This window comes from Lithobates pipiens, unplaced genomic scaffold (genome assembly GCF_037356315.1).
Source record: "Lithobates pipiens isolate NorthernLeopardFrog02 unplaced genomic scaffold, aLitPip1_a1.2 Scaffold_22, whole genome shotgun sequence".
NCBI classification, from domain to species: domain Eukaryota; kingdom Metazoa; phylum Chordata; class Amphibia; order Anura; family Ranidae; genus Lithobates; species Lithobates pipiens.
Genome location: NW_027507784.1, coordinates 791,090 through 808,204, shown reverse-complemented (window position 1 = coordinate 808,204; position 17,115 = coordinate 791,090). Strand labels below are relative to the sequence as shown.

General features: G+C 53.0%; 1 protein-coding gene across 1 annotated transcript in view; it reads right to left on the bottom strand.

Annotated features, from left to right (window-relative positions):
* RNF40 (ring finger protein 40) overlaps positions 1-17,115 on the bottom strand; it is a 35,648-nt gene that overhangs the window by 9,497 nt on the left and 9,036 nt on the right. The window contains 12 exon segments of the mRNA XM_077494031.1: positions 38-375; positions 1,274-1,395; positions 1,482-1,617; positions 3,462-3,641; positions 5,861-5,980; positions 6,753-6,827; positions 6,908-7,054; positions 9,366-9,484; positions 10,199-10,426; positions 11,588-11,674; positions 11,677-11,734; positions 12,155-12,322. Coding sequence (XP_077350157.1) covers positions 38-375; positions 1,274-1,395; positions 1,482-1,617; positions 3,462-3,641; positions 5,861-5,980; positions 6,753-6,827; positions 6,908-7,054; positions 9,366-9,484; positions 10,199-10,426; positions 11,588-11,674; positions 11,677-11,734; positions 12,155-12,322 — 1,778 coding nt within the window.

Sequence of the window (17,115 nt, the reverse complement as noted above, 5' to 3'; positions counted from 1 at the left end):
TGACAATGAACAAATGGAAACCAATGGTTTCTCTCACTTGAGTTCTGTCCGTAGCTGTTTGAGGATATCGGCATCTTTCCTCTTGGTGTCCTCGGTCTTCTGCTTGTCCCTGTCCCGCTCCTTCTCTCTTTCCCGGTCCTTTTCCCGATCCCTATCTGGCTCTCGCTCACGTGTTTTACTTCTCTCCGGTTCCTTCTTTGGCTCTTCCTCCTCTTTCTTTACCTCTGGTGTAGTGGGGGTCTCAGGATCGCGTACTGGGGTGGGGGGCGGCTCCTTTTTCACTTCTACCTCCTCCTCTTTTACTGGTGTGGACGGCACTTCAGTACTGGAGACACTGGGTGGGGGGCATGGGGGGGCTCCAGCTTGTAAACGAATCTACAGAGTAGAAGCAGAGATGAGAGATGATCACCAGACATGGACGGTCAGGACGATATACCCATAGTGCTTACATCAGTTAGGAGAACGCCATGTCCTGGTCTGAGGTGTGGTCCTAGGCCCATGTCCTCACTCAGGAGAATGGTGCATCTCGGTCTGAGGTGTGGTCCTAGGCCCAGGTCCTCACTCAGGAGAATGGTGCATCTCGGTCTGAGGTGTGGTCCTAGGCCCAGGTCCTCACTCAGGAGAATGGTGCATCTCGGTCTGAGGTGTGGTCCTAGGCCCAGGTCCTCACTCAGGAGAATGGTGCATCTCGGTCTGAGGTGTGGTCCTAGGCCCAGGTCCTCACTCAGGAGAATTGCTGGGTCCTGGTCTAAGATGGGGACCTAGGTCCTGGTCCTCAGTCAGGAGAACGTTGCATCCTGGTCTGAGGTGGGATCCTAGGCCTCCATCCACAGTCAGAAATATGGTGCATCCTGGACTGAGGTGAGGTCCTGGGCCCTGGTCCTCAGTCAGGAGAATGCTGTGTCCTGGTCTGAGGTGGGGTCCTAGGCCTCCATCCACAGTCAGAAATATGTTGCATCCCGGTCTGAGGTGAGGTCCTGGTCCTCAGTCGGAAGTATGCTGTGTCCTTGACCGAGATGTGGCCCTAGTCTTCAGAAGAATGCTGCATCCTGGTCTGAGGTGTGGTCCTAGGCCTCAGGAGAACACTGCACTGGTCTGAGGTGTGGTCTAGGTCCCGATCCTTCAACAGTAAAACGTCAGGTCTTGGTCTGAGGTGTGGTCCAAGGTCCTGGTCCTCAGTTAGGACTATGGGGCGTCCGGGACTGAGGTTGTTGTTACACAGGTTGTGGAAGGTGAGGGAAAATAAAAGGACTTTGTTGGGTGTCTCCCTCACCTTGCTCACCTCTCCCTGGGCATCTCGCACCTTGCGTTTATAGCGCTGGACATCTCCCTTCAGCTGGTGGTTGTGGTTCTGTAGACTTCCAATCAAATGTCGCATTTCACGATTAATCGGTCCTAGAAAAAAAAGAAAGGAAGTGAGATTTATCAGAGATGAGGCTGCCCTGCGCTCCAGGACTTCCCCGACCCCGCTCTCTCCTCACCTGCCTGCTCGTTGGCGGCCAGATTCTGCTCAAACTCAATCCTTAACATCTCGTACTCCTTCCGTACCTGAGCCAAGGTGTCCTCCAGCTGGATTACCTCCGTCCTCAGCTTCTTCTGCACAGACAGCTCCTCGCTCTGCAAGAGACAAAGCAGTCCTAGCACAAGAAGCCCCCAAAATACAGACACAGGGACTGGAAAACCCGGGGGAATAGAGCACAGGGGGAAGGAAGACTCGGGGGGAATAGAGCACAGGGGGAAGGAAGACTCGGGGGGAATAGAGCACAGGGGGAAGGAAGACTCGGGGGGAATAGAGCACAGGGGGAAGGAAGACTCGGGGGGAATAGAGCACAGGGGGAAGGAAGACTCGGGGGGAATAGAGCACAGGGGGAAGGAAGACTCGGGGGGAATAGAGCACAGGGGGAAGGAAGACTCGGGGGGAATAGAGCACAGGGGGAAGGAAGACTCGAGGGGAATAGAGCACAGGGGGAAGGAAGACTCGAGGGGAATAGAGCACAGGGGGAAGGAAGACTCGGGGGAATAGAGCACAGGGGGAAGGAAGACTCGGGGGAATAGAGAACAGGGGGAAGGAAGACTCCAGGGAATAGAGAACAGGGGGAAGGAAGACTCCAGGGAATAGAGCACAGGGGGAAGGAAGACTCCAGGGAATAGAGCACAGGGGGAAGGAAGACCCGGGGAAGGAAAACCCAGGGGAATACAGCAAAGGAGGAAGGATGACCCGGGGGAATAGAGCACAGGGGGAAGGAAGACCCCGGGGAATACAGCACAGGGGGAAGGAAGACCCCGGGGAATACAGCACAGGGGGAAGGAAGACCCGGGGGAATACAGCACAGGGGGAAGGAAGACCCCGGGGAATACAGCACAGGGGGAAGGAAGACCCCGGGGAATACAGCACAGGGGGAAGGAAGACCCCGGGGAATACAGCACAGGGGGAAGGAAGACCCCGGGGAATACAGCACAGGGGGAAGGAAGACCCCGGGGAATACAGCACAGGGGGAAGGAAGACCCCGGGGAATACAGCACAGGGGGAAGGAAGATCTGGGGAATATTATAGCACAGGGGCAGGAAGATACAAGGGCAGAGAGATACGGGGCCAATACAGCACAGGGGCAAAAAGATTCGGGGGAATACAGTAGAGGGGCAGGAAGATCCAGGGGAATACCTACAAATGTTAGTACCCAGTTAGATTATATATTATAAGACTCCAGGCCTTTCTTATAGCAATCTACTGAGCTGGCCAGAACCACCTCTGGAGGGAGTCTATTCCAGATTCTCACAGCTTTTACTGTGAAGAAACCTTTCCGTATTTGGAGATGAAATCTCTCTTCCTCCAGACATAAAGAGTGCCCCCGTGTCCTCTGTGATGACCTTAACGGAAAAGTTCAGGCAAAGATTGGCTGTACTTCTATGGATCACAGGAGTGCAATTCGTTTTGTACTCTTAACCCGTTTTCAGCAGAGAGTGGGCTGAAATCCGATCTCTGCTGACGTCACAGAAGTCGGTCCAGGCATCACAACCACCCAGAGTCTGGATCCACCAGATCCCTGGACCGACATCCGACAGCCTTTCAGCAGGCCGCCACAGCCCAGCGCTCCAATGAGCAAACAGATCGAAGGATTTCCGATCACTCGATTCTCAATGTGATCATACCCCCCCCCCCTATGTATTTATACATGAGATCATATCCCCCCTTTAATCTCCTCTCAGTTTCTCCAATTATTCTCCAGTTCCCCGATATGGGGAGTAGTGAGAAGAGGGGGGAGAGCGAGAAGAGAGGAGTGCGGGAAGAGGGGGGAGAGTGAGAAGAGAGGAGTGCGGGAAGAGGGGGGAGAGCAAGAAGAGAGGAGTGCGGGAAGAGAGGGGAGAGCGAGAAGAGAGGAGTGCGGGAAGAGGGGGGAGAGCGAGAAGAGAGGAGTGCGAGAAGAGAGGAGTGCAGGAATTTGCAGGAATCCGGCACTGACCTCCATGCGTTCGATCTGTCGGAGGTGACTGTTCTTAGTGTTGAGGAGAAGAGCTCGGGCCTCATCCAGTTGTGTCTTGACTTGTAAGGATTCATTGTAGAGGAGTGAGAACTGAGACTGCAGGCAGCGGAAGTCCTGTGTGCCCCTCACAGCCTCCTCAGGGAGGGTCCGCAGATCCAACTACAAGACACCATACATGTCATACATCGTACACCCCCCCACCATCTCCTCCCATCACCCCTCTATACACCTTCCACCTCTCCTAGAGATACATCATACATCGTACACCCCCCCACCATCTCCTCCCATCACCCCTCTATACACCTTCCACCTCTCCTAGAGATACATCGTACACCCACCATCTCCTCCCATCACCCCTCTATACACCTTCCACCTCTCCTAGAGATACACCATACATCGTACACCCACCATCTCCTCCCATCACCCCTCTATACACCTTCCACCTCTCCTAGAGATACACCATACATCGTACACCCCCCATCTCCTCCCATCACCCCTCTATATACAGTTGTGATGAAGAGAGAAATCGGTAATATAGGGGATATATGAGTGAGCAGCAAAACCCATTTTGTGTATTTCACAAGGGATTCCCATTCTGTGACTGGAGGTGATAACAGAACAACCCAATCATAACACAAAACATGGCAACAAGTTAACCCCCCACGGTCAGAAATTTGCACCCCCTTCATTCCTAAGCCTGTGTATTGCCCCTTTATTATTAATGACAGCAGTAGGTCCTCTATAATAGTTGTCTATGAGGAATTCTTACAGGTGGTAGAGCTGCCCGTTGGTCTTGGCACAATGCCCCCAGATCATGTAGTCTTTGGTGGTTTTGTATGAGATCTCTGCAGAGCGATTTAATGATATGAAGGTCAGGAGATGGCCACTCCAGAGCCTTCACATTTTCCTGCTGTAACTATTGGAGTTTCAGCTTGGTCTTGTGCTTCGGGTCATTGTCCTGCTGGAGGGTCGGCTTGGCCTTGTGCTTCGGGTCATTGTCCTGCTGGAGGGACGGCTTGGCCTTGTGCTTTGGGTCATTGTCCTGCTGGAGGGTCGGCTTGGCCTTGTGCTTCGGGTCATTGTCCTACTGGAGGGTCGGCTTGGCCTTGTGCTTCGGGTCATTGTCCTGCTGGAGGGTCGGCTTGGCCTTGTGCTTCGGGTCATTGTCCTGCTGGAGGGTCGGCTTGGCCTTGTGCTTCGGGTCATTGTCCTGCTGGAGGGTCGGCTTGGCCTTGTGCTTCGGGTCATTGTCCTGCTGGAGGGTCGGCTTGGTCTTGTGCTTCGGGTCATTGTCCTGCTGGAGGGTCGGCTTGGCCTTGTGCTTCGGGTCATTGTCCTGCTGGAGGGTCGGCTTGGTCTTGTGCTTCGGGTCATTGTCCTGCTGGAGGGTCGGCTTGGTCTTGTGCTTCGGGTCATTGTCCTGCTGGAGGGTCAGCTTGGCCTTGTGCTTCGGGTCATTGTCCTGCTGGAGGGTCGGCTTGGTCTTGTGCTTCGGGTCATTGTCCTGCTGGAGGGTCGGCTTGGTCTTGTGCTTCGGGTCATTGTCCTGCTGGAGGGTCGGCTTGGTCTTGTGCTTCGGGTCATTGTCCTTCTGGAGTATTGTAAGCTTTCCTGCAGAAGAATGCCAATTGTCTGCCAGTATTTTCTGATGACACACTACATTCATTTTTCTATCACTTCCCCCAATCCTTTAGAGCTCACACGCCACCAAAACATCCATGAGACACCACCATGCTTCACAGTGGGGGTGGGATTCTTCCTCTCCAAGCATAGCACTGATGGTTGTGGCCATAAAGCTCTTTTTTTTACTTGGCACTCCAGATTAGTGTGGCAGAAGCGGGGAGGTGCGTCAAGGTGTTGTCAGCCATATCATAACCGGGATTTTTTGTGGCATTGGCACAGTAAAAGATTTTGACTACGCCACCATGCAGCTCCTTTTTGTTTCAGTATTTTTCCAGCAGTCTATATTTCTCCTGAAGTTACTTGTGGGGTTTTCTCTGTACCCCATGCAATTCCTCTGGAAGTTGTGGCAGCAATCTTTCTTGGTCTACCTGACCCTGGCTTGGTATCAAGAGATCCCCAAATTTGCCACTTCTTAATAAGAGATTGAACAGTACTAACTGGCATAGTCATATCTTTTTTATTCTTTTTACATTTTCTATAAAGTTCCATTACCTTGTTACGCAGGTCTTTTGGCAGTTCTTTTCTGCTCCCCAGTTTTTGCCATGATCAGTTATATTTTCCATATCAGTGCCAAAATGTCACCATTTCTGACAGGGGGTGCAAACTTTTGAGCACAACTGTACCCTCAGGCTTACCTAGAGCTATACTTACACCACACATCCATTATCTCCTCTGGTCACCCCACCTCTATATACCTTCAGCTTCTCCTTGAGCCGTACGGCTGCCTGCAACTCGTTCTGCAGCTTCTCCAGCTCACACATGCGACTGTTGGCCAGTTCCTGGTTCTCCTCCAGCTCTGCGTTCAGCATCTCAAACTGGGGAGGGAAAAAAAAAAAAAAAAAAAAGAGTATGAAGTGTGAGGAGGGGGGGGGGGTCAGAGGGAAGGCGCGCGAGGGAGGGAGGGGGGTCAGAGGGAAGGCGCGCGAGGGAGGGAGGGGGGTCAGAGGGAAGGCGCGCGAGGGAGGGAGGGGGGTCAGAGGGAAGGCGCGCGAGGGAGGGAGGGGGGTCAGAGGGAAGGCGCGCGAGGGAGGGAGGGGGGTCAGAGGGAAGGCGCGCGAGGGAGGGGGGGGGGGTCAGAGGGAAGGCGCGCGAGGGAGGGGGGGGGGGGTCAGAGGGAAGGCGCGCGAGGGAGGGGGGGGGGGTCAGAGGGAAGGCGCGCGAGGGAGGGGGGGGGTCAGAGGGAAGGCGCGCGAGGGAGGGGGGGGTCAGAGGGAAGGCGCGCGAGGGAGGGGGGGGGTCAGAGGGAAGGCGCGCGAGGGAGGGGGGGGGGTTCAGAGGGAAGGCGCGCGAGGAGGGGGTCAGAGGGAAGGCGCGCGAGGAGGGGGGGTCAGAGGGAAGGCGCGCGAGGAGGGGGGTCAGAGGGAAGGCGTGCGAGGAGGGGGGTCAGAGGGAAGGCGTGCGAGGAGGGGGGTCAGAGGGAAGGCGTGCGAGGAGGGGGTCAGAGGGAAGGCGTGCGAGGAGGGGGTCAGAGGGAAGGCGTGCGAGGAGGGGGTCAGAGGGAAGGCGTGCGAGGGCTTGGAAGATGATTTATGGGGGGTACGGAACGAAGCCGGTGACTGGGGTCAGAGGCAATAAGGATGACATCACCTTCTGCACCGTCAGCGTGGTCTGTCCTCCCTGGAAACCTCCAGAACTTCCTGAAATGTGACATCCGGAATTGAGCTGCAGGAGAAGAGGTTTATAATAAGCAGAGATGAGGCAGGGTCTGGGCATTATAGTAAATCACATGCTGCGCCACCAACCTGTTCCAGGGCCTCAGCCAGGTGACGGTTCAGCTTCTGCTCATGTTTCCTCAGCTTCTCGATGTCCCACTGCAGATCTTCGATGCTCCTCTCCATCTCAGACACTTTGGTTTCGGAGGAGACGGCGCGGTCCTGGAGCTCATGGTGCTGTGGAAGACACAATTAAACCAGTCATTTCTCAACCTTTTCACCTTGAGGAACCCCTTTGGCTTTGAGATCTCGGAGAACTCCTGAAAATACATTTTCAGATCGGACGGAACATTGAATCTGATCAGCGAGCAGCGCAGGGAAGCTGTTGTAACAAACGTTTCCCTTTGATCTCCGGCTAGCGCTTCTCTCGTCCATCCCAGGTGATGTCACATATAAAATAGCTTGGGACAGACAGAAGAGGATGAGGACTGTGGGGCAGTAAAAGCATGTTTCCCTGTACCACTCCGCAAATCCATAACACAGGGTTTCTCCAATGGGGTTCCACCAGCCATGGGCTCCCCCTCTCTGCTCAGCAACCGGTCTGTATTGACTGCTGCATTACACACAGTGCTCCAGCTCTCTGCCCCCTCTGTGTAACAGCGGAAGGGGATGCCCCCTCTGGGGTATCATAGGGGAAGAAGGTACCCCCTCTCGTGTATCAGTCAATCCGCTTGAGTGCTTTCTTCATTTACCGCTTCCTTCCAGTCTGAATATAGATATCAGACATTCCCCCCGCTGACAACAAACAAGACAAGACTCGTTTGGTGGCTGAACATGAACTGAATTATTTGAGATGAAAAACATATACAGCAAGCTGGCAATACAAACTAACCAGAAACCTAATTAACACCAGCTAATTATCTAATCATTTACCCAGACTTGGTGACTCGGAGATATGACCTTTCAGGGTAGACTTGCCGTCTCCTCGCTCCCAACTTACAATACACATAAGTAGAAACACATCCCCCCAATAGTTTGCTAGAGACAAAGGTGTGTTAATGAACACAATAAACTATTGGGTGAAAGACTCGGGCTTTCCAGGTCTCAATCAGCATTCCTTTCACTGATATCTGTCCACTGAGTCCCAAGCTGGCAGAGACCATCATGGCCAGGGCCGCGTGTCATCATGGAAGGGTCCCCCCCCTTGTCAAGGCCGTGTGTCATCATGGAAGGTCCCCCCCCCCCTGTCAGGGCCGTGTGTCATCATGGAAGGGTCCCCCCCTTGTCAGGGCCGTGTGTCATCATGGAAGGTCCCCCCCCCCCCTTGTCAGGGCCGTGTGTTATCATGGAAGGCTCCCCCCCTTGTCAGGGCCGTGTGTCATCATGGAAGGGTCCCCCCCCCCCCCTTGTCAGGGCCGTGTGTTATCATGGAAGGCTCCCCCCCTTGTCAGGGCCGTGTGTCATCATGGAAGGGTCCCCCCCCCCCTTGTCAGGGCCGTGTGTCATCATGGAAGGGTCCCCCCCCTTGTCAGGGCCCTGTGTTATCATGGATAGTGACGCCCCTTGTCAGGGCCGTGTGTCATCATGGAAGGGTCCCCCCCCTTGTCAGGGCCCTGTGTTATCATGGAAGGTTCCCCCCCGTCAGGGCCGTGTGACATCATGGAAGGTCCCCCCCCGTCAGGGCCGTGTGACATCATGGAAGGTTCCCCCCCTTGTCAGGGCCGTGTGTCACCATGGAAGGGTCCCCCCCCCTTGTCAGGGCCGCGTGTTATCATGGAAGGGTCCCCCCCCCTTGTCAGGGCCGCGTGTTATCATGGAAGGGTCCCCCCCCCTTGTCAGGGCCGCGTGTTATCATGGAAGGGTCCCCCCCCCTTGTCAGGGCCGCGTGTTATCATGGAAGGGTCCCCCCCCTTGTCAGGGCCGCGTGTTATCATGGAAGGGTCCCCCCCCTTGTCAGGGCCGTGTGTCATCATGGAAGGTCCCCCCCCCCTTGTCAGGGCCGCGTGTTATCATGGAAGGGTCCCCCCCCTTGTCAGGGCCGTGTGTCATCATGGAAGGGTCCCCCCCCTTGTCAGGGCCGTGTGTTATCATGGATAGTGACGCCCCTTGTCAGGGCCGTGTGTCATCATGGAAGGGTCCCCCCCCCCTTGTCAGGGCCGCGTGTTATCATGGAAGGGTCCCCCCCCTTGTCAGGGCCGTGTGTCATCATGGAAGGTTCCCCCCCCCCCTTGTCAGGGCCGCGTGTTATCATGGAAGGGTCCCCCCCCTTGTCAGGGCCGTGTGTCATCATGGAAGGTTCCCCCCCCCCCCTTGTCAGGGCCGTGTGTTATCATGGAAGGCTCCCCCCCTTGTCAGGGCCGTGTGTCATCATGGAAGGGTCCCCCCCCCCCTTGTCAGGGCCGTGTGTCATCATGGAAGGGTCCCCCCCCAATGTCAGGGCCGTGTGTCATCATGGAAGGTTCCCCCCCCTTGTCAGGGCCGTGTGTTATGGATAGTGACGCCCCTTGTCAGGGCCGTGTGTCATCATGGATGGTGACCTCCCTCTCACCTGCAGGGAGATCCGGTGGTGTTTTTCCTGCAGGATGATGGCCAGGTCCTGCAGTCTGTGGTTCTCGGTGATCAGCTCCTTGCTGAGGGTGCGCAGGGACTCATCCAGCTGCTCAGACACTGCTCACAGAGAAATAAGAGTCACATGACATGAAGCGCTCCTCATTGGCCCCTCCTCTAAATATAACTAGCCCGGGGGCTGACCCTTCATACACATACAGGGGGTGGGGCCTGTACATATGCTTCTTTGCTGATCTAGAAGCTTCAGTACCAACAGCCACTGGACTTCCTTCACTGGCTACATGCTTGTTAGTGACAGCGCCGGCTCGTGGCGGGTTAGTGACAGCGCCGGCTCGTGGCGGATTAGTGACAGCGCCGGCTCGTCGCGGGTTAGTGACAGCGCCGGCTCGTCGCGGGTTAGTGACAGCGCCGGCTCGTCGCGGGTTAGTGACAGCGGGCGCCCGGCATTATTTCTGGAGGAATGGGCAATTACCGCCCCCACATTGGGTGCACTGTGACTATAATGTAATGTTGTGAAAGAGAACCTGTCACTGGGAACTACATCCTATTACTACACAGCAGCCATTTCTAGGACCCCCCCATTCCCCCACCATACAGGTCAGAGGTTAGCCACGCCTTTCCCTTGTCCTCGGTGACATATGGGGGTCTGTCACGCAGCATTGTGTGTATGGGGTGGGGGGCGGGGGTTCCACCATATCCCTATACTTCACACTCTCTCTACTCAGGGAATATTCATGATCTCCAATATAAATCTGTGGCTGCTCCACCCCCACACCTGGACACGTCCGATCACAGCTTCCGACAGTGCCTTACCTCTGCTGTGAATGCGCTCACACAGTTCCTGCACCCGGCGGTGCAGCTTGCTGGAGGTCTCTAGGACCCAGGACACAGCTCTCTTACTGAACTCCATGCGTTCGTGTAGCTGCAGCTCGATCTCCTCAGGCGTGCTGCTGGCAAGCGTAGCCAGGAAGTTCAGAGAGGATTCTGGGAGAGATCCGGGGGGCTCGGGTGCTGGGGGGACGGCAGGAGGTGCGGGGGGGTCTGCAAGGATGAAAGGAGGGAGATAAAAGCTGGAAACAAGACCGGGAGCGATGCAACAATTCACCTCCAATCACATGTACTACACACAGCGGGCTCCGCCTCCAAACACACCGCCCCCAATAACGTACTACACACAGCGGGTTCCGCCTCCAATCACACCGCCCCCAATAACGTACTACACACACACAGCGGGCTCCGCCTCCAATCACACCACCCCCAATAAACGTACTACACACAGTGGGCTCCGCCTCCAATCACACTGCCCCCAATAACGTACCACACACAGCGGGCTCCGCCTCCAAACACACCACCCCCAATAACGTACTACACACAGCGGGCTCCGCCTCCAATCACACCGCCCCCAATAACGTACTACACACACACACACACAGCGGGCTCCGCCTCCAATCACACCACCCCCAATAACGTACTACACACAGTGGGCTCCGCCTCCAATCACACTGCCCCCAATAACGTACCACACACAGCGGGCTCCGCCTCCAAACACCACCTCCAATAACGTACTACACACAGCGGGCTACGCCTCCAATCACACCGCCCCCAATAACGTACTACACACACACAGCGGGCTCCGCCTCCAATCACACCACCCCCAATAACGTACTACACACAGCGGGCTCCGCCTCCAATCACACCGCCCCCCAATAACGTACTACACACACACACACACAGCGGGCTCCGCCTCCAATCACACCGCCCCCAATAACGTACTACACACACACACACACACACACACACACACACACACACAGCGGGCTCCGCCTCCAATCACACCACCCCCAATAACGTACTACACAAAGCAGGCTCCGCCTCCAATCACACCGCCCCCAATAACGTACTACACACAGCAGGCTCCGCCTCCAATCACACCGCCCCCAATAACGTACTACACACAGCAGGCTCCTTCTCCAATCACACCGCCCCCAATAACGTACTACACACAGCAGGCTCCGCCTCCAATTACACCGCCCCCAATAACGTACTACACACAGCAGGCTCCGCCTTCAATCACATGTACTATACACAGAGGGCTCCGCCTCCAATCACACCACCCCCAATAATGTACTACACACAGCAGGCTCCGCCTTCAATCGCATGTACTACACACAGCAGGCCCCGCTTCAAACCATCCCATATTACCTTTACTGTCAGTCTCCTCTGGGGCCTGGGGGTCCTCTGCTCCAGCATGGCTCTCCTTTGGCTCCTCCTTCTCCTCTGGGGCCACAGGCTGGGGGGCGGCGGCTCATTATCAGAACGCTTTAACAAGAGCTGCACATTCTCATCTAGCTGAGGAGAGAGAAGAGCAATGTGATCAGGAAGAGGTCTCAGAGTAGGGAGTACTGGGTCAGAGTGTCAGGCCAGGGAGAAATGGTGAGTACTAGGTCAGATGAGAAAGGACAGAGTCGGTGAGGGGAGGACCGGGGTCAGAGTAGGGGAGGACCGGGGTCAGAGTAGGGGAGGACCGGGGTCAGAGTAGGGGAGGACCGGGGTCAGAGTAGGGGAGGACGGGGGTCAGAGTTGGGGAGGACCGGGGTCAGAGTAGGGGAGGACCGGGGTCAGAGTAGGGGAGGACCGGGGTCAGAGTAGGGGAGGACCGGGGTCAGAGTAGGGGAGGACCGGGGTCATTCCTTCAGAAATTAGCCCACAGTCCAGCACCTACAATCCCGGCACTGACTGAGATCTGTCATATGTTGGCGCTGCACCTACCCGGCTCCAGTATCGGTTGACGATGAGCAGAGTGGCGTCATCGGTGGCCTGTCTCTTCTCCAGCTTCTCAATCTTCTCCCGGAGCTCGTCCTCAAACCCCTGCCGCTGCTCCAGCCGCTCCGCCAGCTTCTTGTTCTTAAACTGCAGAACCTTCATATCCATCTCCTCCTGAAGGGGGCAGAATGAAGGAAAATCCAAGTTAGACTTACCGGTAACTTGTTTTCCAGAAGTCTTTCAGGAGGGTACAGTGAGGGCGTTGCTGTGTGGCATGTGGGGCGCAGTGGGGGGGGGGGGGGTTGCTGTGCGGGAGGTCGGACACACTATATAGGGTGTAGGGATTACGGGTACGGAGTCATTTTTTTCCCAAAGGATATTTCAGGACAGCACCTGATAGTGACTGTTCCCACCGGACCACAGGAAACACCTTCTTCCTCCATATCTTCCTCCCTAGCACACCTCAGTTGTAGAAGAGAAGCTCCAGCCCCGGCTGGAACACAAACACATACGTTAGTCGCAGCAATCAGCAACAAACCAATAAGGCGGGATGTTGCTGTCCTGAAAGACTTCTGGAAAACAAGTCTAATTTGGAATTTCCCAAGGCGTCTTTCAGGACAGCACCTGAGAGGGTAACAGAGACTTGCCCCCTTAGGGCGGGACAACAGCTTGCAGGACCTTTCTGCCAAGTGCCCGATCGCTGGCAGATGTGAGGTCCAGCCTGTAATGTTTCACAAAAAGGGTGGAAACTTTGCCATATTGCCGCCTTGCAAATCTGTTCAGGGGTGGCGCCGGCTCTCTCTGCCCAAGTGGCGCCAGTGCTCTGGTTGAGTGTGCACAAACCTGCATGCCAATATGCCTCTGAAATGGATCATTTCAGCCATCTGGCTAAAGAACCTTTAGAAGCCTGGCAACCTTTTCTGTTGCCCGAAAAAAGAACAAATAATGAATCTGAACGTCTAAAGACCTTCGTCTTTTCCAAGTAACACAATAAAGTCCTCTTGACATCCAACATGTGAAAAGGGTCTCCTCCTCCCCCGCTGGGTTTGTGCAGAAGGTTGGAAGTACAATGTCTTGAGCGCGATTCTGCACTGAAGCTACCTTCGGTAAGAATTTCGGGTCTGTCCTTAGTAGAACTCGGAAATATAGATAAGTAGGGTTCCTTAATTGGAAGAGCTCACTGATCCTACGTGCAGAAACAATGTCACCAGGAACACGCTCTTCAAAGATATCGGAGAGGTGCGTCTTCCAAAGGCTCAAAGGGACTCTTTGTTAGGGACTGTAGGATTGATAGCATCTAGAGCAGCGATTCTCAACCAGGGTTCCTCCAGAGGTTGTAGGGGTTCCTTCAGCATTGGGCAATTTCTACCTCTCAGATAAGTTCCCACCGACACCACTGAACTTTTTAGCTATCTGTAAGGAGGTAATTCTTCCCAATGACCACAAGTGTGAGGACCATTCTTCCCAATGACCACAAGTGTAAGGACCATTCTTCCCACTGACCACAAGTGTAAGGACCATTCTTCCCACTGACCACAAGTGTAAGGACCATTCTTCCCACTGACCACAAGTGTAAGGACCATTCTTCCCACTGACCACAAGTGTAAGGACCATTCTTCCCACTGACCACAAGTGTAAGGACCATTCTTCCCAAGGACCACAAGTGTGAGGACCATTCTTCCCAATGACCACAAGTGTAAGGACCATTCTTCCCACTGACCACAAGTGTAAGGACCATTCTTCCCAATGACCACAAGTGTAAGGACCATTCTTCCCAATCACCACAAGTGCAAGGAGCATTCTTCCCACTGACCACAAGTGTAAGGACCATTCTTCCCAATGACCACAAGTGTAAGGACCATTCTTCCCAATGACCACAAGTGTGAGGACCATTCTTCCCAATGACCACAAGTGTAAGGACCATTCTTCCCACTGACCACAAGTGTGAGGACCATTCTTCCCAATGACCACAAGTGTAAGGACCATTCTTCCCAATGACCACAAGTGTGAGGACCATTCTTCCCAATGACCACAAGTGTGAGGACCATTCTTCCCAATGACCACAAGTGTGAGGACCATTCTTCCCAATGACCACAAGTGTGAGGACCATTCTTCCCAATGACCACAAGTGTGAGGACCATTCTTCCCAATGACCACAAGTGTGAGGACCGTTCTTCCCACTGACCACAAGTGTGAGGACCGTTCTTCCCAATGACCACAAGTGTAAGGACCGTTCTTCCCACTGACCACAAGTGTAAGGACCATTCTTCCCAATCACCACAAGTGTAAGGAGCATTCTTCCCACTCACCACAAGTGTAAGGAGCATTCTTCCCAATCACCACAAGTGTAAGGAGCATTCTTCCCAATCACCACAAGTGTGAGGACCATTCTTCCCACTGACCACAAGTGTGAGGACCATTCTTCCCAATGACCACAAGTGTAAGGATCATTCTTCTCACTGACCACAAGTGTAAGGACCATTCTTCCCAATCACCACAAGTGTAAGGAGCATTCTTCCCACTCACCACAAGTGTAAGGAGCATTCTTCCCAATCACCACAAGTGTAAGGAGCATTCTTCCCAATCACCACAAGTGTGAGGACCATTCTTCCCAATGACCACAAGTGTGAGGACCATTCTTCCCACTGACCACAAGTGTAAGGACCATTCTTCCCAATGACCACAAGTGTAAGGAGCATTCTTCCCAATGACCACAAGTGTAAGGACCATTCTTCCCAATGACCACAAGTGTAAGGACCATTCTTCCCAATGACCACAAGTGTAAGGACCATTCTTCCCAATGACCACAAGTGTAAGGACCATTCTTCCCAATGACCACAAGTGTAAGGACCATTCTTCCCAATGACCACAAGTGTAAGGACCATTCTTCCCAATGACCACAAGTGTAAGGACCATTCTTCCCAATGACCACAAGTGTAAGGACCATTCTTCCCAATGACCACAAGTGTAAGGACCATTCTTCCCAATGACCACAAGTGTAAGGACCATTCTTCCCACCGACCATCACACCAATGTATCCTGAGTTGTAGATTTCTAATTTTTAGCAGAGGGTTCCCTGAGACAGGAGAACTATTTCAAGGGTTCCTCTGTGTTGAAAAGGTTGAGAAAGGCTGATCTAGAGGAACCAATTGCCTTCAGAAGTCACCTAAGTAGTAAATAAGAGTCCACCTGTGTGTCATTTAATCTCAGTATAAATACAGCTGTTCTGTGAAGCCCTCAGAGGTTTGTTAGAGAACCTTAGTTAACAAACCGAATCATGAAGGCCAAGGAACACACCAGACAGGTCAGGGATAAAGTTGTGGAGAAGTATAAAGCAGGGTTGGGTTATAAGAAAAATATCTCCCAAGCTTTGAACATCTCACGGAGCTCTGTTCAATCCATCATCGGAAAATGGAAAGAGTATGGTTTGGATCAGTGATTCTCAACCAGGGTTCCTCCAGAGGTTGTAGGGGTTCCTTCTGCTTTGGGCAATTTCTACCTCTCAGATAAGTTCCCACCGACACCATTGATCTTTTTAGCTCTCTGTAAGGAGGTAATTCTTCCCAATGACCATCACACTAATGTATCATGAGTTGTAGATTTCTAATTTTTAGCAGGGGGTTCCCTGAGACCGGGGAACTATTTCAAGGGTTCCTCTGTGTTGAGAAAGGCTGCTCTAGGGAAACCCTTGATTGGTGCTGGTCTAGATCTTGTACTTAAAAAAAAATAAAAATAAATCTGATTACCAGTGGATCCGAGGCCACAGATCTTTCCAAGAACTGCTAGTGCAGCCACCTGAACTTTCAGGGTACTGACCGCTTATCTGCTCCATCCTGTAGAAACTCTAGAACGGAAACAAGGCTCGCTGGGTCTTGGGCAGATGAATGACACCATGTATTATAAACTTTCCAGACTTTGGTATAAATGTCTTGTTATCTTTTTTTCTACTTGATATTAGTGTTGCAATCAACCGGTTGGAAAACCCCTTGCTTTTTAGGAGCTCCTCAGATACCAGGCTGTGAGAGCCAGACTGGCCACCTCTGGTTGATTTACCCGGGCCTTGTCTCAATAGATTGTGCCTGAGGGGTAGAGGACATCGTATGACGAAACGCGCGTCGGGTGACTTAGACGTGCTGATGCAGTCACGTGATCTCTGAGCGAACGGGCGCTCGCTTGCCGGCCGGCATATACGCTGAAATTTTACTTTTGTTTGCGAGTATAATTTTTTCTTTGGAATAAAGCTGCTTGCCTGTTTTACACTATGGGAGGCTTCTCCATTTATGTTTTCTGAGCTACCATCTGCATACATGTGAGCTTCCCGTGTGAGCTTCCAGTCTGAACTGGTGGGGATTTGCGATCCATCCGGCAGACCACATTGTGGACGTTAAGTGAGCGTTCACACGCTGGTGAAGGAAGATTGCACGTTTGATTAACATCATTTGAAGGTGTTGTTATTCCCCCCCGAAAATACTTTTATTTGGACTGGTTCACTTTGGGTTGTGGGTCCCTCTTCTTGCTCATACTTTTATTAGAATATTTATTTTTTCACACTTATTATTCATTGTTATTTATTATGGTGAGGGTCTGTAGTAGAGCTGCAACTAACGATTAATTTGTCTGTCGACTAATCTATTGATTATTTTTTCAATTAGTCAACGACTATCCGATTATTTTTTTCATTTTTATTTTTTAATGAATCTAGTGTTTTTTTTTGATTAGCTAATTAATCATTTGGATAACCTTGAGAGTATTGCATGGCAGAGTATTGTATTGGCGGGCAGGATATTGTATTGTATTGGCTGGCAGAGTATTGTACTGTAATGGCGGGCAGAGTATTGGCGGGCAGAGTATTGTATTGGCGGGCAGGATATTGTACTGTATTGGCTGGCAGAGTATTGTACTGTATTGGCTGGCAGAGTATTGCCGGGCAGGAGTATTGTACTGTATTGGCTGGCAGAGGTATTGCC